The 24,939-nt window shown below is 35.3% G+C and overlaps 1 protein-coding gene across 1 annotated transcript in view; it reads left to right on the forward strand.

Annotated features, from left to right (window-relative positions):
• Nucleotides 1-24,939, forward strand: part of cac (cacophony) — a 778,098-nt gene that overhangs the window by 73,475 nt on the left and 679,684 nt on the right. Inside the window, 1 exon segment of the mRNA XM_068225468.1 lies at nucleotides 24,622-24,722. Within this exon segment, the coding sequence (XP_068081569.1) occupies nucleotides 24,622-24,722 (101 nt within the window).

Genomic DNA, 24,939 nt, shown 5'->3' on the forward strand with positions numbered 1-24,939 from the left:
TACCTGATCACGTTCGTAGTCCGTGAGTTCCGCAGAGAGCCCCATTCTGCTCTCTCACGATGTCTAATGACTACTGAGGTCGCTGATATGGCATACCTGGCAGTAGGTGGCAGCACAATGCACCTAAGATGAAAAACGTATGTTTTTGGGGTGTCTGGATACTTTTGATCATATAGTATATATAAAAACACACCTTCATTTTCTTTTTTAAATTCTCTGTGATAAACTTAGTATTATTTCTTAACCTTCTTTTTAATCTTCAAGTATTTAGCTTCAGAATACTTTTTTAATATCAAAATTTAATCTTCATTCTGTACACTTATCTCTATGGTGTATTCTACTTGCTTTTCCTAAACGCTGAATTGGGTTCTCGTGCTCCACGTTGGCAGCGACAAAAACTGTAACTGGTTCAGCTCTTCTTGTTATAGTTTTCTTATACTCCTGAATATTCTCATGCAACATATATAAAAAGACACCTTTGCTTTCTTTTTAAATCCTTTGTGATAAACTTAGTATTATTTCTTAATCTTCTTTTTAATCTTCAAGTATTGAACTTCAGAATACTTTTTTAATATTAAAATTTAATCTTTTCTCTTTTATACAATATTATTTCAGAGCAATGTCTATCTCCTTTACTTCCTAGATAAAACATATCATCAGACTTATATCTATTAACATAGCATCAGATACATAAATAGCATCTAACTTCCATCATATTTATCATCTCATCACCATGGCAACACAACACTTTTCTTTTGTTTTACATTGTTATTGCAAAGAACCCATTATATCACATAATATTAATTTTTCCAAACATCCACATTGAAGCAACAACAACAGCAGTACAAAATCACAGAGTTATAACAATTTACAAACAAATAGGCCTATACAAATCCTTCCATCCTCCACAACCAGAACCACACTATCATAAATTAAACTACAATGTATCCCTGCACCATTACGAGTTGAGAAAGTCTGCTTGAATTTCGCTCTCATTGGAGATGTGTATCACCACTCCATTGATTGCTGCTTGGATTCAGTATTACGTGGGGCACCCATATCATACCTCCCATGACAGTGTTGTCCAGTAATACATTACCTTCCTCATGGTACTGGGTCAAAAATATCAAGGCACTGGCATGTCTCTTCATTTAATGTTCCTTGATCAGCATTTTCAGAACCCACCAATTGCACAACTTTCTGTAGTCCAATTTTTCTGACATAATCTTATAGAGAACTGATCTTGAAATGACAAATAGCCATGCGGTTTGGGTCATGTAGCTATCAGCTTGCATTTGGGAAATAGTGGGTTTGAACCCCACTTTCAGCTGTCCTGAAGATGGTTTTCTGTGGTTTCCCCATTTTCACACCAGGCAAATGCTGGGGCTTTAACTTAATTAAAGCCACAGTCACTTCTTTCCCACTCCTAGCCCTTCCCTATCCCATCGTTGTTATAAGACCTGTATGTGTCGGTGTGACATAAAGCAAACTGTATAAAAATTATCTTGAAATGTGTGTAAAGTGAAGGATATGGTGAACCATCAGTTTACACGAAGGGTGGTGCCAACGTCATACACAATATCTCAGTCACTCACGCCATTGCCATTTGGCAATGAATCTCTGCTAATGGCACATTTATTGACGTCAAGACATATCTGAACGTCTTCAGATACCACCGGACTGAGCCAGGATCGAAGCCGCCAACTCGGGCTCAGAAGACTAATGCTTCACCATCTGAGCTTCTCAGCCTGGTGGACTTTTGTACAGTTCATCTGTAGAGGGTATGAGGAACAGAAAATCACTTACAAGATAATGATTAAGTTCAAAAACGTAGCCACAAATAGAACTTGAAGGACAAGCGTATGTGTGTACTGTATGTACAGTATGCATGTATGTATGTATGTATGATGCCCTCCTGGATCTACAATTATATCGTAATATCAGCTGGGGACTTAAGACCGGAAATTTTCCAATGTATCAAACTAGGATGGCAAGCCTACGGAAGAAATTTTTCAATCTTCAAATCCAACATGCCACCCCACCTAAAGAAAGTCTTTGACCAGAGTGTTCTCCCCATACTGACTTACGGTTGTGAAACCTGGACACTGAGCGAGTTTGTTAAGCAAAAACTCAGAACAACCCAAAGAGCTATGGAATGGTTCATGCTAGGCTTGACGAAGAAAGACAGGAAGAGAGCAGATTACATCAGGTCAGTCACAAAGGTCAGTGACATTTTAGAAAGGGTGTTTACCCTAAAATGGCAGTGGGCAGGCCATGTTGCTCGGAGAACTGATGGTAGGTGGACAGAGCTTGTGCTAGAGTGGTGTCTGAAAGATCATCTCAGACCAAGGGGAAGACCACCGGACAGATGGGATAAAGACATCCGGAAGATTACTGGGATCAATTGGCAGAACATCGCTCAAGACCGTCCCAGATGGAGAGACCTGATGAAAACCTACCTTGCTTCGGACTTAAAGAGGCCACATCGTAAAAATGATTGAATATGGCTGATAGTGATAGTGATCAGCTGTTGAATTGCCAAACACATCGTTACTCAATGTTTAAAGAGGATGGTCAGTTGGATGAATGACTACAACCTGACATAACCTGATGAAACAAAGCAGTCTCTTTTGGGCAGTCAGGACCAATATTGTACTGATTAACCTGCATACAGAGGGCTCCTTACAAATCAATGGAATCAAGTTGGAAGTTACCTTAAAACTACGGAAGTGTGAAATGCTATTGTCGTTACCACAATAATTTATTAATCTGTAATTTACTACTCACCTGTACCATACTAACATTTCTCATCTCATTACCAAACTTCACTTTATAAATTATAAAATCCATACGATTATTACAGTTAAAAATAACATGTTTTTAGGATTCGACAAAATACGTATGTATGCTTTAATATGGCTGATGATGACCCCTAGGCGGGTCGAAACTAGTTCCATGTAATTTATAACATTGTAAATACATATTAGTACTGAATAGGTGGAAACCTTACTGTGTTACTATTCATATGTTATTCTCAGTTCAGTACGGACCAACAACATGAAATTCATAACCCTCGATAATCTGTATTGATCATGTCTTAACCTAACTAGACAACACAACATTCTGAAAGTGGAAGACTATACGCTAAAATAACAATTTTTCTCTTACTTGTAGCATAAAATCATAAAGGAATTTGTGACCATATTATTGGAGGAATAGATAATGTTCTACTACTGTCTTTCATTAATTCATTTTCAAACATAGTTACTGTAGTATATCTCATACTGTAATTTGTCAAATTTTTTAAACCTATTTTTGTATAAAATTAAACTTGGTTCTGGGCAGTTCTTGTGACACATCTAGGATTAGGTGTCTGGAATTAACTATACCAGTAATATCTACCATTTTTTTTTCCTGATCTCAAAGTCTACTTAACTAGAGAACATTGGTAGTTTTGTCAAAGCAGCAATTATGAAGTGGAAATTAACATACCACACTAGCCCTTAAGCTTAAGTCCTGTTCATTAATACGGCCCTCAGAGATTGAAGGTAAGCCAGGCAGAGTGCTTCAGATGGTTGGCGCTGACCTTTCAAGCAAAGTTGGCAGATTCAAACTCAGCTCAGTCTGGTGGTATTCAAGGGTACTCAGATATGTCACTCATTAGAGATATAAATTCCCAGCATCTCAGCATCTGCAAAATCCATAAAAATAGTTAGTGGAATGTTAAACCAATAATATTATGATTACATTGAAGAAAACATTATCATCATCATTTCCTGACTTTCATAAATGCTTACATGAGCACTGATCCTGGACTCCGTTCCCCACTTTCTTTTGATGTCTCTCTGTGAGGAACCAGCAGCCCCCTCAGAATATGAAACTATAGCACTTGGGTGTTTCTGTTTCTGTAGATTTTAGTATAGAAGTTAGCAGTATACTATGAGTGCTGTCGAGTGGACTAACAACTTCAGTCAAAATGGCCACATCAGTGATTTTGATTGTGTAAGTAGTTCCATCAGTTTTAATATTAATCTCCTTAAAACCTATTCTAAGGTATTTCTTACCTCTTTCTGCAAACATAGCTGTGAGCTTCCACTCTTGACTACCCTAAAGATAGTTTTCTGTGGTTTCCCATTTTTGTACCAAGAAAATGCCTAAAATAAGGCCATGGTCACTTCCTTCCCATTCGTAGCCTTGTCCTATCCCATCATTGCCATAAGATCTGTCCATATTGGTGCAACATAAAGCAAAAAGAAAAAAGTCTTTTTGCAAATAGCTTCCTGTCATTATTCTCATCATTTCTTACTAGTAATTATTGTTTTCAAGTCTGTTACGATCAGTTTATGCAGAAAATACTCATTTCTATTTTTATTGTAAATAAAATGAGTTATATATTTAAAAAATTAAAGGTCCGAATATTTAGATTTCAAGTAGCTTCTGGTCTTACGTACACTGCTGTTTGTAAACATCTGAATATCTGAAGAAGTTATGATAGTTATATGATCTTTACAGGATGTGATTATTATACTTTATTGAAGAGCTTAACATTTCATTGTCATCTCTACAAGATATGCAGGAAAACTATATGAGGTATGTGCTGTGCTGAGCACTTTTGGGCATCAAACTAAATTAAATTTTAATGGAACCATCATTTGATTCTGTTTTGTACATTTTCAGTGCAGGAAAAATCTGGCAATTTAATCCTTTAAAAAGGATGTGTGATTGCAACTACATACATTCTAAAATTGTGTTGCTGTAAATAGCCTGGGGATTGGCTTTTAAGAATAGAAGTCCCATTGGTCTCGGAATGTCTTTGACATAATGGATATTCATAATAGCGTACAGTATGTACTACGGGTGACTGTCATATCTGATAATAACCCAGACCATAATGCCTTGCACTGGCATAATATATGAGAAGGGCATATGATGTAAATGAGTGTTATCATCACTGGCTTCCCTCCCAAGGTGGTTGCTGTTTCTGTCCCAGTCAATTCATATACAAATTTTGAAGTGAAAAGTCAGATCCATACTTCAGCCTGTTTACTTGCCATGCCTTGCCTTACCTTGCAGGAATACAATTCTGTTGGTGCTTCTCACCTGGTCTTTGCTTAACAAGGATGTGTCTATCATGTTTATTTAATCAGAAGCATGTTCTGTTGGTCTGTTGCAAAACAAAGTATTCTGCAATTCTACCTCCTAATCTGTTTGGTGCATTATTGCAGTCTAACAGATTTGTCAATGGTAGCCTTTTGAGAGGGCAACAAGTTCTCAGTTCATACCATAATAAACAGTAATGAACTGTTGTGGAGGTCAGTGAATAATATGTTGTTATTGTAGTACTTCTTGGATGTTGATGATCGAGTCAATGCCTACAACTAGCCACTGATCAGGCACCTTGAGCTGAAGTTAGGGTGGCCAGTTCCTTCTTGTTTCTCCTCTAGCCACCAGCGTGCCAATGCTCATTGAAGTATGACCATGCCCATTGTTGCTTAACTTCGGACATCTCACGGGATCCAGTGTTTCAACATGGCTACACTATTGGCTCTGCATTACTACATAATAAACCTCTCTTTTAAAACTCAGTCACATTCAAGTATTTATATACCAGAGTATATTATTTTTTTATTAAAAATCTCATAAATATGGTTGATTGAAGTTTCAAAATTTATGTTCTTCTGGTTTCTGATGATCATCTTGTCTTTGATGTGGAATTACCAGTGGAGTAATCAAAAGTGTCTTGTGATTCTTTCTTACTTTGATGAAAACTGCCTCTTGTGAAAATTTCATACATTCATATAGCTTATAGTATTTAATATTACATATCCAAGTTCAGCCAGGGAAATAAATCTTTGTATGAATGAGACATTGATATAAGTGTGTATTTGAGTATGCATTTGTGTGCATGTGTTGTTCATGTGGATACCTTTATGAAAATGTCAACTTAAGTCAGTCAAATGTCCTTTGAGTTACAATGTTGTCAGTTTTTCATTATTCTCAGTTGATGAATGATTAAATGTGTATTAAGTGATAGTTGCTGTGTTGATAACTGAAAACATAGGGGGAGATGATTAAATCAGGAAATTACATACTCTCATTACAGATTTCTAGGGAAATCCTTTACTTTATATGGTACTTAAAATTCGTCTTGCAATCTGCATAATCATCAAACATGACTTCTGTCCTCATCACAAATAAACAGCACTGAGGTCTTTAGTATTTGCAGTATGGTACATTTCTTCTATCGTGGTAGCCAGCTAAGGTAGCGTTAAGTCAATAACTTTCACCAGGTGGACTTAGCTGAAGAATAATATGGCCAAAGTTCAAAGCCCAACTTTTACACAAGGGAAATACTAAAGGTAATAGAGTAATGAAGCTTGTGTTCAGGTTCCTTTGAATATGGCTTCTTCCTCTTTCAAATTATCTTTAATTAAAATTTTGTTTGTTTGTTTCCTTCTTGCATGTCAACTACTGTCTTGGAAACAACAGTGTGCTGCAAAGAACACCAGTGATTGAATGTAATGTGTACATTATGGATGTGTAGGACTAAACAGCTTCTTTTTTGCTCTTTTTTATCTAGATTTGCTTTGTAAGTCACAAAAACAAACAAGAATAATTTAACTGTATATAAATGTGTAATGTAGAAAATATTGTTGAGAATGGTTAATACCCCACAGTCATTACATGACTGCCTTACTGGTATCAAGAAATTATTAGTGTATTAACAGATTATGAAATAAATAATTTATTGAATAAAGTTAATTGGCAAGTAAACTAACAGTAAGATTTACTCTTAACTCAGCAGGACTCTTTCTTTTATTTTTTACTTTCCTCTTTGGATGAGGTCTCTATTGGAACAACATTTATGGACGTGCATGTTGGTTACTCATGACATGTCCAATTGTTTTGCAGTGATGCTGTCTGCATAGTGTGAACTGTCCAGTGTAGCCAACTGTAATTTTGTTAGTGTTCTAGCAGTTGTGGCTGATCAAGTGGAGCTCTGAGAATGGTTGTTCACATTTGTCTAGTTGTGTAGATATGAAGGGATACCAAACAATACCAAACACTTAAGTTTCTTGAAATTAGAGATATCATAATTAAACATTAAAGAAAAACTAATGATTAACTCCTTTTTTGATTTAAGATGACTGAAAGGTAATTCTAGTTACCTGTTCTGTTTTTTACTAGATCAAGTGAATATGATTACTACCTTGTGGTACTGCACCTCACATGATTTTCCTTTTGAAGGGCTTGCAATATACTGAGCTATTAAGGTTGGGAATCTGAATTTTTAGACTAGTTTAATCCTGGTTTTAACCCTTCCCCATACATTTACTTCCTGGAAGTAGAGTTGAAACCACTGTTGTGATAGATCCATTATTCAATAGCTTAGCATAATTGTATGGGAGTCATCTTATCTGATGAATGTACAAAAATTGGAAAGAGAAACATAGAGTTATTCACAATTATTATGATATTTTACACCAGTTCCTTTCATACGTACGAGAGTGAAGTGTCTGCCATTAGATAGAAATTGTCAAGCCATTAGTATTAACTATTAGATCAAACTATGAAAACTAAAAACAATTTTTTTACACTATCCAGAAAAGAAAATATTAATTTCAAGAGCCTTTTTATATGAACAGAAGCATGGTCCTCCTAGATTTTAGTGTAGATTGTTTCAATATTATCTGTAATTCCTCAATGTACTACGCCTATATTTCCAATCTGGTCACTAAGAGTAAAGTAGAATATTATTGTGGCTAATTTTCTTGTATATGATAGCCATTTAAACTCTGTTGTAAGGAGAGTTAAAGCATGTAATACCATACGCTGTATTGTATGGTGCATCACTGCGTGGAAACCAATTTAATTGTGTCATAGTTTAACTGTATTTTACTGCTGATGACTCATTCTAGTGCCTTTTAGTGCCTTTAGTATGCAGTGATGTATAGTAATAATAATAATAATAACAATAATAATAATAATAATAATAATAATAATAATAATAATAATAATAATAATAATAATAATAATAATAATAATAATAATAATATCTAACTTCTGCAACAATTTTACTTTGATGTGATACATCTGTATTTCACTGAGAAGTGAGAACATCATAACAACAGCCACTCACTGATATGCTTACTTTCTAAGCTTTTTTGTATGAGTAAGTTATATATTTATTTTAAATCAGTGACATTTATTTATTTTCATAATATTTAAAGATTTACATTACTATAATAAATCATGAAATAATATAATTTTTAATACCGGTACTTAACAGCGGGTTATTTGTAAATACATCAAAATATCCTCTTACATGTTACATTTACTATTTCATGGTAAAAAATTCTGGTGCTTGATAAACATTTATGGTGTATCTACTTTAGGCATTTAATTAAACGTTTCATAGAGATAAAACTAGACATACTACATCACCTGTAATTTCATTCACACTACTATACGGTACATACAATATTTATGCTTAAAACTCAGAGTTAGATATATTTTTTATTTATCATTGACTTAACTTCAATGTTGAGAGGGAAACATCACTCAGTACAGTACTGGAAAGCAGCAACATCTATAATAGGTGTACAATCTGTTGCTGAGAAAATTGTGGGGTGAAGTGAGAAGTCAGATTGCGTGTCTTTCTCCTGCACTTTTCCACTCCAGCAATCTGTTGTCACTATACATACCAACCTGTCCACTGCTATCCAGTTGAAATGTATCACCTGCTTGCTTTGCATAATTGTTAGACTGTCTCATATGGTGTTTATCCATTTGTTCCCATCTTCTTGTTTTCCTTGTTATTATTAAAATAAAACTAATAATAAAATCTAAATGGCATATATTGTCTTCTTGTTAAGTAATATGCAGTGCTAAGTTTTTAGGGAGGCATTTATCACTCACTGCCACAGAAGCTGATAATACATAGTGTATGGCTGGTCATATCTCTTCTCAAGCTAGCAATTTTCTTAGCAACAGAGAGTACCAGTTCACTTTCTCTTACGTTCATTCTATGAAATGGTAGGCTAGTATCATATTTTTAAGCCCTGAGGGACCTACCCTAGTATGAAACCCAAATAGGAAGTAAGTAAAGTTGTGTCCTCTGATTCCCTGAGTTGTTGTAGCTCTTCCTTCTATCAATCTTAAAACACTAATAGGGCTAGGAATTAAACCTGAGCCTCTGAGGATGGCTACTGATAGCACTAATCATTAAACAAGAAAAGTGGACACCCAGTTAATTAGTTATGGACACTATCACAGATTCTTCCAGTAGTAATTTATCAGACATAAGTATGAAGTGCTTGGAAGTGATGATCAGGAATGTCCCAAGCCCATAAAATGAATAAATATCATTGACAATAATCATCCAAATCATTGCCATTTGAAATTAGTTCAGTCACTGCATCATTTCACTCTGACTGATGCATCAACTTTAATAGGAAAATAATTGCCAGATCTAGAGCAACTGTATACTATTTGAGTGCCGTCTTGAACACAGACTGGTAAAATAAGCAGTGCTTCAGTGATTGCAAGGAACTTCTCAAGTCAACTGATAGGCTTAAGTTTTTGATGTTCTTAACTGTTTTAATTGTTTTTAATTAATTATTATATATAATTATTTATTATTTATTTTTCACACTTTGGAATGCTCAGTCAGGTTTATCCTAAATTTTATTAACTAATGTTTACATTAATGTTCTGAGGCTTGTTTTAATTATATCTTTTTCTCCTCAGTTTTAGTTTGTTACAAGTCTTAATATCTGATGTTTTAATGTCAGATTCCTCTCTGTCTATCAGCATACCAATGGCTTTCTTGAATCAGTTATTGCTTCACCTACTTGGACTGAAGGATTGTCGTCCAGGTGGAATATCTTCAGAGAACATAAATATTCTTTGAGTCATTTTTTTATCCACTTCAGAAGTCTATTTTGGGGCCAAACCTATATGTAAACTTTCTACATTCTTCCAAGAAGTGTAGTTTCTTCATTGACTTGTACTGACTGTCCTAGTGCAAAGTTAATGCATAATTATGGAATTAGTAGTTAAAGTCTGAAGGTAAACAAAACAATTCCTCATCTCATTCCAGTGTAATCTTCTGTTTTTCATTCTTCTTTTACCATTTATCCTTCAGATACTTTTAGAATATTCATTATTTGTTCCCTTTTTCCCAAATTACTTTCTATGCTTTCTTTAATTCCCTTACAGTTTTTTTTTTTTTTCATTTGATATTTTCATCTCCGCAGATCATCTGTAAAATTTCTTTGGTTCCAGAAGAAAGGACAATCAACCTTTTAGTTTATCGTGTTCGTTGGTAATGTATCATCATAGCCCCTCAATCTTTAGCTTTATGTGGAATCCAAACCACCAAGACATGACTTTTAATTTCACAAGCTCAGCAAGCATTGGCTGGGATTCAAACCGTTCTTCCTGTCCATCCACAGTAATGTTGATGTTCTACATTTTACTGCCAGTTTACTGGGATTCAAACCACTCTTCCTGTCCATCCACAGTTGATGTTCTACATTTTACTGTCCAGTTTACTGGGATTCAAACCGCTCTTCCTGTCCATCCACAGTTGATGTTCTATATTTTACTGCCAATTTACATCACATTTTGCAAGGTATTTGAAAATTTACTTTTCCCAACCATCATGAGGTTTCCATTTGTCCTTCTTACCAATAAAATTCCTTTTATAGTATTCTCTGTGGGTCCTAATTGGAGCCATCCCTTCTCATACTATTGTAATCTGCTTATTTCTAAGATTTCCAGCAGACTCTTGTGCAATCCAAGTTGTTGCTGGTTATATTTTGTCTCTCCTTGTCATTTAAAACAAGAACAAAGAAACTTAATTTCAGTGACTTGTAGTCGACTGTTTGTAGATCTAGTCAGCATTGCTGCTTCCTGACTGTATGTTGGAATTGGTATAAGAAATGTCTTGTACAGTGTGAACTTGGAAGCTCGGGCAAATGTGTCATTACAAAGTATTTGACAAATGGTGTGGTAGAATTTTGATGCAGCTTATTTTCTATTGCTTATTTCTTGGTGTGTGATTTTGTCAGAAGAAACAAAGCTCCCTAATTATTTTAAGTTAGTAATAATATCTACTTTATTTTGCACTTGCAGGTAGGATTGCTTCAGGATTTCGACTCTTCACTAAACTAATGGTTTATCTCTTTCTAGATATTATTATGCATTTAAATTTATTCCTCAAGTATATTTCCATTCTTCTCATCTCTATGAGTTTATTGGTAGTGATTAAACTAGTCTTGCTATATGAACTATTTCACTTTCATTCACTGGTATGTTGAAGCAGTGTTGAAGAAGAGTTGATAGTTTCACATTTGAACTGAACTTTTCTGTTTACTGTAACTTATTTCATCATATATTAGACCTTCTTGCATATTAGACCCCCCTGACTTTTCAAGACAAAGAAAATGAAAAAAATTTAAACCTTGCATTTAAGATCCCCCCAATGTAATTCGGCTGATGATCATTCCATTCTTTCAGATTCTTCTTGACAAAGATCTAGTTTAGTTTCAACTTCTGCTAGTCATGGTGTAAGATGAAAATGATGTGTTTACTTACTTTATTCCATCCAAATTTAGTGTCCAGCTCCATCAGTAATCTAGATTGCTCTACCCACCATCAGTTGATCTGCCAATCTCTATTCTATATCAGTTGAAACCCTTGATCTAGTTGCCCACATCCACTCACTGTTTTGAAGATCCTTCCTTAGCTTCATCTTCAGATAGGCTTTCTCTCCAATCCTTTATGACCTCCTCTCATTCTAGATGTTATAATGAGCAAGCAAGTGTCCATGTGGTTAGGGTCGAGCGGTGGTGATCTTGCAGTCGGGAGATAGCGGGCCCAAACAACACTGTTGGCAGCCCCGAAGATGGTTTCCCATTTCCACGCCAGGCAAATGCTGGGGATGTACCTTAAGTAAGGCCAAGGCCACTTCCTTCCTACTCCTAGCCCTTTCCTATCCCATCGTCGCCAAAAGACCTATTGTATCTTCATTGGTGTGATGTAAAGCATATTGCATAGATATTATTATGCATTGAAATCATCAGAGGCTATTCCTCAAGTATATTTCTATGTCTTGCCATCTACATCGGTGGTGATTAAACTAGGTGTGCAGTATCAACTATTTCACTTTCATTCACTAGTGTGTTAAAGCAGTAATGAAGAAGAGTTGATAGTTCCTCACATTTCAACTGAACTATTCTGGTAAACATCATATTTCATCGTGTATTAGTCCTCCTTGCATATTAGAAACCCCCTCCCCCTGACTTTTCGAGACAAAGAAAATGAAAAATTTAAAGCTTGCATTTAAGATCCCTCAAATGTAATTTGTCAGAAAAGAATGATTCCACTTTGTAGCGGGTCATACTGCAGGTCAGATGACATCACACAAATATGTGAATAGTTTCATACGTCCGACCCACGCATTGCAAGCATGCATTAGTCATGCAGTATGTCTGTGTTTTGTAGTTAGGAATGTCCGCCTCTGCAGCGTTATGGTTAGTACAATTAGCTGCTGTTCTTGGGGACCCCAGTTCAATTCCTGATACTGCCAGAGATTTAAGAATTGGTAAGTTGGTATGCATGCTTGCAGCTCGCCTCCGTCAGGGATATGCCTGAAAAGAGCACCACCTCGGGATGATGACACAAGTTTACTTTAGTTAAGAAATATTCACGGATGTTTTTATTAATATAGCAGGCAAGATCATTAACACTGTGATCATTTTTTAAGTCAGGCTAGTACAGGTAATTTTTGGAGAAGTAGGTCTGAAATATCATAAAACCAATCCAATCATAACGATTGTTTCACTCGTCAACGTATGTATAAAATCATAGGCCTGCTATGCATTAATCAAAGACATGGAGACAACAAACGTACAAAATTAAACATTGTGATAATAAAACACATTACCTCCACACCTTTAGATATCCATAACTATGACAACCTTTCTTGTTTCTTGTTTTTTTTTTTCCTTCATTATGGAACTTCTGGCACTATTTGGGCACTTAGAGATAGCATACCTGACCTGAACAATGTGATCTCTCTATCTTAATTACAGCTGTTTAGTAAATGCTGATGTGATAAATGTAGAGAATAAGCATAAAATATACTTAAAAATATAGGTCTGGCTTTCAACAGATGCAAATATCCAAAGAATGCTTCCAGTCACTATGTGCCACATTTGGAATTATAATTCCGAAAATTTTCTCAGACCATCTCAAGCGATCAGTTAGTGGGTTGGGATGCTTTCTACGGGATGGCTTTATGACAAAGGGGTGGCTTCTACTACACATACACCAACTGGGACAAAACAGAGACCATCTCTAGAAACCATCCATGAATAGGTTCTCACTGTTTGGTCTTTAATCTGAAACAAAACTATTGTAAAAAGTTACAGAAAAGATTGGGATCTTAAGTGCTCTCGATGGCAGTAAAGACGATATCATTTGGGATTGCGACTACACTGGTAGTAGGGAAGTTGACGGCACAGATGGTGTTGATTCAAATGAAAGCAGTGACTAGGTTTACTGCTCAACTGACAGAGATAAATGACTGGTATTAAGTTCTTTTTCATTCTTTCATATTAATATTGCATAATACAATAAATAAAACTGTATGTCCAACCCTTACACCATTTCTGTATGGGGTCAGAGTGAGACAAATCTTCATAGCGAGTTTTCATGACTGGAAGCCCTTCCTGATATCATCCTTATCAGAGGAGTTAATGAGGTGAAGTGAATGACGTGGTATAAGAATAAATGAAGCCAATTGATTGTATTTACAGTATACGTAGGCCTAAAAGTCATGTGTTCACCATTTATTGTTATCTTTCATTTTTTAAATTTAGAAATACTGCCTTCCAGTGAGACTCAGAATGCTATCATAAATTCATTAAAGAATATCGTAGAATACACACGTGTACAATTTATAGTTCTTTATAGCCAGAAGTCGTATTCACTGCATGAAATGGGAGGTTATTGCATACTGGAGCCCCTTTTACTTTTTGTGACTATAAAAGTGAACAAAAAAGGGGTCTAATATGCTCAGAAAAATGGTAGTACCTTCATGTGTATAATATTCCTTGAATTTGATGACAACTTTGATAGGCTATTAACTTCCAGAAAACATTCAGTGTTGTGATAATCAGTAACGTAATGATAAATGTCATCATCACCAGTGTCTAAATGCAATGCCTTGTCTATGCAACCATTCTTTCCTGTCCTCAGCTCCTCGTTTCATTTCATAATAAGAACCATAAAGGAGATTCTGTGCCAAGGCGTGAAATAATTTTTTTCCTCGGTCGTCCTCGGCCTTTCTTCCCGTGATTTTTCCTTCCACCAATTTGCTAAGAAAGGTATTGTATCGCAAGATGTGGCCAGTGAATTTAGCTCTTCTTTGTATCGTCAACATCAGTTCTCTTTTCCCTTGAATTTCTTCTAGAACGCTTTTGTTTCTTCTCTTTTCAGCTCATTTAATCCTTAACATTTGTCTCCAGATCCACATGTCAAACGCTTTCAGTCGTTTCCAATCCTCATCTCTGATTGTCCAAGATCTACAGCCATATAATAGCATACTCCATACAAAAGAAATCACAAATTTCTTCCTAATTCTAAAATCTAAATTTGCACTGATTAAAAGATTTTTCTTATTACTAAACGCCTGTTTGGCAAGTGCTATTTGCCTTTTGATCTCTTTGCTGCACCTGTTATCATTAGTGATCAGGCTTCTTAAATAAAGGAAACTAATGACTTGTTTCACTATCTTGTGAGTAAGCTTGATGTTGGTGTGAATTCATTTAAAATGTTTACTCACAACTAATATATTGCTCTTCTTGACATTAATGCTTAAGCGTGAATCTGACAATGCTCATGACAATACATTCAGCACCTTAGCCAACTTTTTCTCAGAGCCTGCTACAATTGTTATGTCATCTGCAAATTGAATGCATTGGACATGGTGCCCATTTACATTTACTCCCTTGGTATTTGCCTTAAACTTATTTATGGCTTCTTTAATGAATACATTAAAAAGGTATGGTGAGAGAGAGCAGCCCTGCCTTACACCTTTCCTGATTTTTGCTGTCTGGATACTTCCTCCGATATCTACCATCATGGTCTATCGTTCATAGAGTCGCAATATCAGCCTCCTGTCTTTCTAGTCCAAACCTGTAGTTTTAAGAATTTCAAACAGTTTGTTCCAACTCATGTTATCGAAAGCCTTTTCAATATCTACAAATGCTAGGTAGGTGTTCCTGTTCATCTCCAACTTCATACAGTAATAAATATTCCTGCAGTCATTGCATAAATAATAATCTCTAAAGTTAGCTGTCATAAGATATAAATAATATAGTACCCATAGTAGGCCTATATGAATACCAGTCTTTGCAATCATCACTGAATAATATTTACGTTCTTTCTGAAATAAATTCTGAAGTCATTTTAACTTAACCTACTTACATAATTATTCAAACCGGGTGAGTTGGCCGTGCGGTTATGGGCGTGTAGCTGTGAGCTTGCATCCGGGAGATAGTGGGTTCGAGCCCTACTGTCACCAGCCCTGAAAATGGTTATCCGTGGTTTCCAATTTTCACACCAGGCTGTACCTTAATTATTAAGGCCATGGCCTCTTCCTTCCCATTCCTAAGCCTTTCCTATTCCATCGTCACCAAAATACCTATCTGTATTGGTGCAATGTGAAGCAAATTGTAAAAAAAAAACAGAAAATTATTATTATTCAAAAATGGGGTGAGATTTATCACAACATAATTTAAAACTTTTTTTCCTGCTCCTTCTGCAACTAACCAATATGCAGTATTAGTAGTTCGTTCAGTTATTATTCAGTCCTCTTGTGAGAGGTATATGAAGCAAGGGAATTAAACTGTGGAGAATCACAAGAATGCTATTTTAATATATTTTTGATAATTAAGTTATGGGTATGTTGAAATATGTTATAAAATGTAAAAATGATTATTTAAATGCTTGTAGTTCTAAATTTTAATATTAAGCTGTGTAAAATAAAATTGAAATTCAAATAAATCAAAATTAAAATCAATGTATCTGCATCTGGCATGTTACTGAACTAATTATAGTTAAATATTATGACTACTACTACTACTACTACTGCTGCTGGCACAGTAATATACTGTAATGTTTAAATATTTAATTTACATAAATTCATTTTGAACATAAATTTATTTTTACAAATTCTTTTTAATTTTTATCTTTAATTTACTTTGATAAATTGTCTTTCCTCAGTTTTGTACCGGATAACTGCTTTCAATCATCACTAATTATAGTCTTTAAAATATGTTCCACATCCTTTGAATAACAGGTTCTGTTATTAACGTTGTTGTTGCTGCAGCTACAAGAAGTAAAACCTATCTGTCATTGCTGTGATAATTTATAAATTAATTTGGATTAAATTCAATAATACCTAGATTTAGCAATAAATGATTGAAGAATTACATAAAACAAAGGAATATATAACAATGCATAATTTCTATCTGTGCTTGTCCTTTAGTGTCCATAACAGTGATGATGATGATGATGATGATGATGATGATGATGATGATGATGATGTTGCTTCTTGTTTAAAGGGGCCTAACATCTAGGTCATCAGCCCATCCATAACAGTAAATTACTAATACCTTTTCTTGGCTTCACAATAAACTACTAATATTTTTTCTACATTTTCTACCAAAGAAAAACACTAATTTGTATGTTGAAAATGAATGCTCTGCATCCATTGAAGTAAGAGGAGTATATTTCAGTTTAGGCACCAGACTGATGGGAATATCACACTGGAAACGTGTGGCCATCCCTGATAGGATATCTGTAGCAGCACACTAGTTCTTCAGTCCTGTATTTCTCTGGAGAACTTTTTCCAATTTATGCTGTACTTTAACCCCAACTGGACCAGGGAGAGTTCTGTTCCTTTCTTGCATTTTCTTAAATGTTCACATCTGTTAATACAGCAGTTTCCTTGCTGCTTCCAGTGATTTGATAATATGCACATGGAAGGTGTAGTGAGTCTTTATAATTGCTATATCCCTCTGAATGTCAGAATCATCAATGAGTTCTCTTGCAGAAATGATGGTTGCTGAAACATCTTCTAGACTCAAAACTTCACTGAAGTAATCATTGTACGAGGGTAATCCCAAAAATAAGGTCTCCTATTTTTTTATAAATACATGGACTTGTTTATTTCTACAAGGGTTTACATAATTTTACAGCTTGAACATTTAGCTATTTATCTACATAATCACTATTTTGGTCGATGCATTTTTGTAGACGCTGTGACAGTTTTTGTATGCCCATGTCATGCCACCTCACTGCCATGCTGTTCAGGAAGTTGTGAGCAGCGCTTCGGGAAACCTCAGGAACCAAAGTGCAGAATCATCCAGGGTGATCCACCGATCTTCATGCATGATTTGCTCAACCTTCACGACTGTCTCGATGGACATTCACAGTCTCCCGCTCCTTTGTTCATTCATCGTGAATTTCAGTCTGACCAGCTGCAAACTCTCTACACTGCTTACGAACATTTTCGACATCCATGCACGACTCACCATACACTTCTGTCGATTGGCGATGGATTTCAATCGATTCAGTACCTTTTGCGTTCAAAAACCAAATAACTGCACGCACTTCGCACTTGGCGGTAACATCCAATTGGAGCTCCATTCTCAACGGCTGCCAAGCCAAGACTGAGTGCTTCAGCGCGGCGTGCGCATGTTTATATGCGAGCGCAGGAAACACTCTTCACAATATTGTGACCAACAGCTACATGAACAGAGTTCTGTATTTATAACAAAATAGGAGACATTATTTTTGGGATTACCCTCATAATATTCGCTACATTTCCTCGGTGGGTAAGCACAGGTATTGGTGGCAGAGCAACTTTGGGTAATCTTTCTGCAAAAGCTTGAAGAACACTTTCTTTACTGTAGACATCAGTTTATTGACCCTTGGGAACTCTAGCCTAATTTGCTCTCCAGCATGATTAAAGCCATAGGCAAGGCAAGTAATGTTGGTCGACAAAAGGGTAGAAAACTTTCAATAACTGCACTGCAGCTATCGACATAAGCTGATGCATAGTATAGATAAGTAATATATTCTCTCATGAAGACTGTTAGGAAACTGTACTTTCAGGCCATCATTGACAAATTTCGCTACTATCTCAGAGTTTATTCTGGACAGCTGTCTATTACAAATCAAATGTATTTTAGAAAGGCCTTTACAAGTCACTTCCCAGCAATTAGATGACATACAAAGCACCTCCATGCTATCTGTAGTCTTGTCTACTGAGAGAGCAAATCACCAATATCCAAACAAATTCTGCAAAGAGCTTCATTGTACTGGGCACGTTTTTCAAGTAAGTACCATTTTGATATAGAAAAAAAGGAATGCAATTTTTTAAACAATTATTTTTTTGTACATGTAAACCTGTACCTTAAACTACTTCTCAACAAAGTTCCAGCCATATTAAGGCACTTATCATGTCATGAAACCAGTTTCTGAATTCCATCCTCATAGAAATCTGCCGCCTGATGTGCCAGTCACTGTGGCACGGTCATTATCAGGTCATCATCATCATCATCATCATCATCATCTTGGTGCTGACCTCCCACAGGCTTTTTCAAGTGCAGGAACAAGTGGTGGTCACTAGGCGCTAGGTGAGGACTATATGAAGGATGATCAAATTGTCTGATCAAATGAAGCGATGAGGTCTTGGGTACGATTAGCCATGTGAGGTCACGCGTTGTCATGAAGCAAAAGAATTCCCCTTGTGAGCACGCCACACCATTTGTTTTGGATTGCACGATGGAGTTTACGTAAGGTCCCACAATAAGTCTCGGCATTTATTGTGTCAACCCAGTGCAAAAAGTCCACAAGCAGCACACCCTGCCTATCCCCAAAACACAATGCACATGAGTTTGAAAGCTGAAATTGTTTGCTTGCACTTCACTTTCTTGGGTGATGTTGAGTGTCTCCATTCTATGAATTGCTGTTTTGACTCTGGTGTAACATAAGCTACCAATGTTTCATCACCGGTGACAATTCAGCTTACGAATGCTTCACTTTCATTGCTGTACCACTCTAGGAAAGTCAAAGCACTGCCTACACACACTTGGTTTTGTGCACCTCTGTCAGCACCCTCGGTACCCAATGTGAGCACAACTTCCTATAATCTAAGCGTCCAGACACAATTTCATAAAGGACACTCCTTGAAATTTCAGGCAACTTGTAACTTAATGATGAAATCGTAAAGCGTCTTTTCTCGAACCTTTGCATCAATGTTTTGCACCAAGTCTTTAGTAATGACAGACGGTCACCCACTACGCTTCTCGTCATGGACATTAGTATGGCCTTCTTTAAATGCTCTGACCCATTTTCTGACCATTCCTTTGCTCATAGTGTGTTCTCCATACACTTCACTAATCTGCCGATAAATTTAAACATCTTTCACATCTGTAGCATTTAGAAAATGAATCATAGTGCATCAAGAACATTCCACCTTTCAGTGCATATAATTTGTGTTGTCATGGATGACAATCATAAGGACATGTTTTGTTTCCTATTAAGAAACATCTTCAGCTTAGTAACATAAATTAACAAGATACACATTGAATTGAAAACACACGTAATGAATTAATGAATTGATGAAAACTTTGTAAAAACACGTAATGTTCTTATGAAGAAATACACCATGCCTTTATATTGTGCTATTTTACTTGCAGGCAATTGATAGCTTTAAAACCTTAAGTAATGTGTATTTTCCTTGTTGAAAAGTAGACTAAAAGGTAGGGAAAACTCCTCGATTGAAAACTGTGGCTCAATACAGAAACCCTGAATTATATGACTCCAGTGATATTAGATGTTATGAGAGTCAACAAAGAAAGTAAGAAACGGAATAGTGTGAAGAGTTTTGATTGCATAATTGAATTCTTGACATCTTGTTAGAATTCAATTATGCAATCAAACTTCTTCAATTTTACTAAATACACTAGTCCGTTTTTAACTTTCTTTTTCTTTTTTCTTTTTAGACTCCCATAACATTTAATATCACTGGAGTCATATAATTCAGGATATCCATATTGAGCTACAATTTTCAAGCAAGGAGTTTCCCCTACCTTTTAGTCCACTTTTCAAGAAGGAAAATACAAATAGTAGATTGCTTAAGGTTTAAAAGCTATCAATTCCCTGCAAGTAGAATAGCACAATATAAAGACATAGTGTGTTTCTTCATAAGAAGGAGATATTCACCACATAATATTACATGTTTTACAAACTTTATATCAATTCATTACATCTGGTTTTAATTCAGTGTTTATCTTGTTAATTTATATGTTACTAAGCTGAAAATGTTTTTTAACAGGAAACAAAACATGGCCTTATGATTAAGTGTCATCTGTGACAACATAATAAATTATATGCATTGAAAGGTGGAAAGTTCTAGACTTTAATTAGATAGTGTCAATGCGGATGCCTAATAATAAATTTATCAGGTGTACTTCACACTTGGCGGGACTGTTAACTTAATTGTCGGAGGCATTTTCAATATGCAAAACAAATGTAAATACAGGTGAATGCTTCCATAATGGTGTTTGTAGCTAGCCTACAGATGTACGTACTGAGCGCACATGCTCTGAACGTTAACCGAAGCTCTGCAGTGGCCATATTTAAAAATGGTACTTACTTGAAAAACATGCTTTGTACATAGTATTAACATAATTCTTCCTTATAGTGGTTTCCAATTGAATATTTATGTGGCAACATTTTTTTTTTAATGGGATATTTACCACGGTCAGTACTCGGCATCCACCAGCATGAAATTCATTTGTATTTGAAGAATTATTTAATGTCCCAGTTAGCAGAGGCTGATTTAAGTTTTCTTTTTCACTCTTTGTTTTCCTGACATATAGTTCCTTGCACATGTTAAGTGAGATTTTTTGTCACTGGATATACCTACTCAAAGAAAATTAATTAACAGAGCTTCATATTTTAAATAATTTGACATAAATCTAAAATTGTTTTTTTGAATAAAAACTTCAGATATCCAATAAAATTTTAGAAATGCAAATTTAAATCTCAAGAAACACTGCTGTCTACCCAGTATGCCTTCCTACTAAGAAGCTAGTTTACAGCTTAAAGAAGAAAGTTATTTTTTATAACCCTGCAAAGAACGAAAAATAAGTTGGCGTATTTATTTAACTTTTGAGTTGTAAACCAACTTTTATAGAAACGTGATTTATTTCGGTGCACTCACTTGTTTGCTATAAACTTGGCAATATATTGTCTGTCCATTTGACATACAGTAAGTCCAGAAATTCATGCAGACATTGATTGATTTTATTTGATTTGATTCAATTTGATTTGATTCAATTCGATTCAATTCAATTCGATTTGATTTGATTATCCTGGCGAGATGAAGGCCAGATGGCCTTCTCTTACATCTAACCATTGATGTATCAGAGAAGCCTTTGAAGTCTTAATTTTCAGCATTGTGCAGTTCATCTGCTTGCACACCATACTTCACACTTCAGAAACTCAGATGATGTTAACAAAGTAACACACCAAAGGTGTGGTAGCTTTCTCGTTTTCCAAAAATGCTGTTTATGGCCCTTGTTTGGGGGTGTCACAGTATATTGAATGCTGTAAAGTAAAGCAGTAAAGTAATCCCTGACTAGACTGCTGAATATGGCGGGTGTGTAGAATCCTAATTGAAATGTAACAGAATACAGGAAAAATAAATTCTGTAATTTAGATTATAAATCTTATTGAGAAAATGTAAATAGGCAAAATTAGGCTCTATCATCATAAAAAGCATCTTAGGTTCTTTAAACATGTCCATTTGAAATATAATTTATTGCAGACTTGTCATTGAAAGATTAAAAAAAAAGTTTTAACCTAAGTTTTAACCTAAAAGTCATCTGCCTCCGTAGTGTAGTGGTTAACAATATTAGCTGCCACGATTGGAGGCTCGTGTTCGATTCCCAGTACTTTCAGAAATTTAAGAATGTCAGGAGGGCTTGTATGTCATTAATATGGTACATGCAGCTCATCTCTGTTGGATGTCTGCCTGAAAAGAAGTGCACAACCTCGGGACATGTCCAACCCTTGCAACGTTTCTCTATGGGGTCAGATATGAAGTGAGTTAATGAGATTAAATGAATGACATGATATATGATAGTAGGAAGGGAGAGGGTGAAACCTGGTGCCAGCACATAGCCTACTCCTGTCCTATAGTAGCAAGGACTATACTAAAGGCTTAATGTCTCCATCCGACAGATAAATCACCATTGACAGCATCATATGCCCTCTCTCCATATAACCACTCTGGAGAGATTTGGAACTGAATCCAGGCTTTTGGCATGCAATCTAGTGATTAGAAATTATCTACCATTATCTCTCCTTCCCTCCTGGCCAACATTCTGATGGTGAATTTTTTTTCCACCAACGGGACTTGAACCGGCTAACCACGGTGTTATATTGTATGTACTAAATGAGAATGGCTATAAAGTGCACTCAAATTTTTTTTATTTTTTTATTTTTATTTTTTTATAATGGTTTCAAAGTTGGCAGCCATTTGGAAAATGTTGTGGAATACAGTACAAATGCAACAGTGAATACTATTCCCTGGTACTTAAGGTGAGTCAGATATCCCTCTTTCCTGAGTTCCTGTAAAAAGTTCAGTCCAAACCTTGTAGTTATGATCTTTTTTGCTTTAAAAACTATACAAAATATCCTTAGTATGTATATTTGAGAGATGACCAACTACTAACTAGTTGATTGTTCCTGTTAACTATTACATAGGAGAAGAGATGGTTCCACTATCTTTTATAGACTGGTCTTCTACTCAGATATCACTGCCTGGGTCACTGAGTATAAACAAAATGATGCTCAGTTAAGAATCAGTTATGTCTCTGTGCTACTATAGTAGTAGAAGCTGACAGTATGATGATAATTAGTGTTTGTCAAACTTTGTGTTGTTCCTTTGAAGAATAGAATTATTCATGAATTTTCTGTCCTCTTTCTCTGATTTGTTTTCACGTTAAAGTCTTCACATCATCTTGCACACTTCAATTTCCCTATGAAAAATTAGGCAACTTTTCTTTAATGCTCCAAATGGAAGATTGACAATTTATAAAGTCAACTGACAGTACAAAATTCTTTGTACTTAATTTCATTACAACATCCCCAAAACTTTCACTAGCACGTTTTCCTTGAATGAAACATCATACTTAAATGTGTTTCTAAACATTGCAGTCAGTGATGTATTTGTGTGTAGGATATGAACTTTAGTATGAAATTTGTTGAAATCTCCTATCCCACTTTATTTATAAAACTCGTGCTTTTAATGAGATCATTTTTTTTAGCTCTATTGTGCCTCTCTTATGACATTTCTAAACTTCTTATTGCTTCATACTTGATTTAATTACTCGTAACTCCTACATCTCAATTTATAAACCAGTTAGTATGTAACATTAAATCAGAAGATAAATGGGAAGAGCTATTTATGTAAACAGTGTTAAATAGGTTGATATGTTCTAAAAAACTGAAGATGGGAAAAAACAGAAAAAAATTTTTAAAGTAAGAAAAAGAATCCATGCTGTGTACACTAAATTTTTGTCAAAGAACACACTGTTGAACACTTAACTACTGTACTCTGACATATTTCATTTTAAAACCTTTATATTTGTAGTTCATTTTTTAATGTTTCCTTAGATAATAAGAGCAGCATATTTTGCTGGTAGTCTGCTGATGTTTGGTATTGTTTGGTCCCTAGACTGGCTTCTAGCCTGGTGTTATAGCTCCATCCATTTCCACACACCGTGTATTTCTATGGTCTGACTTTCTAGTTAGTTGCCTGCATAGAATTGTGAATTTATTATTTTACACAAAATAAAGCAGCAGTACTTTGGAAGCAAACCTTTTAAACTTATTGCTGGACCATGGAATTTGATATCAACTTCTAAATGTTTGTTAGATGAGTTTTATCTTAGTGTAATGATTAATGATTAGTTTATTCTTACTCTTTTCAGGAGTTGCTATTTACATTTGTATTGTTTCGGAGGCATGATGGCAAGCAGTGTCTCTAGTATAGTCCTCTAGGTGTAGTGAACCATTCAATGTCAAACTCACTGTCTGTAATGTTTTAATGTTATCAATAAGGAATACAATCTGGTAATGTTTTCAAAAATATTTTACTGGATGTCATGATTGCTAAGTTTTTTTTTTTAAACTTTTAATCAGAATTAAATGAAAATAATGTTGACATAAAACTCTTTCTATCCTAGTCAAAAAAAAAATAGAAAGAAAGTACTTCTAGCTTATCAGTTGGGTTTGGCTTTGAAACACCAATTTTAGGTTCGGAGTTGGCAGCCATGAATGAAGTGTTAATAGTAGAATACCTTGCCTAGTTTTGTCTAGTTTAGTAACATAGATATAGCCTAGTATTTATAATCTAGATCTAATTTAGATATTTTTTTATTTCAATGATTTCATTTTTTTCTTTAAATTAGATTTAGTGTTGTTAGTAGTTTGTTTTGTAGTGATAGCAAGTAATTGCTTCCACAGGTTCATAACACTCATCCCTTTCAATAATGTGGACATGGATCTCCGCACTTTGAGAGCCATTCGGGTATTAAGACCTCTCAAACTGGTGTCGGGGATACCCAGTAAGTACCTGTTGACTGTCTGTCTGTCTGTCTGTTTCTCCTAAGAAGAGTTGCATGTAAACATGCGTCTCCTTTTCTGTTGCACGTATGCTTGTCCCAACACACAGTCATAACCTACTCATGCTAGCATGAGGGGTTTGAAAATCCTTCTTTTTCTTGTAGTTCCTATTTTTGTATGGATGTAGTGATTTTGGTTTTTATTTTATTTTTAAAATTT

The sequence above is a fragment of the Anabrus simplex genome, chromosome 1, assembly GCF_040414725.1.
Source record: "Anabrus simplex isolate iqAnaSimp1 chromosome 1, ASM4041472v1, whole genome shotgun sequence".
NCBI lineage: Eukaryota > Metazoa > Arthropoda > Insecta > Orthoptera > Tettigoniidae > Anabrus > Anabrus simplex.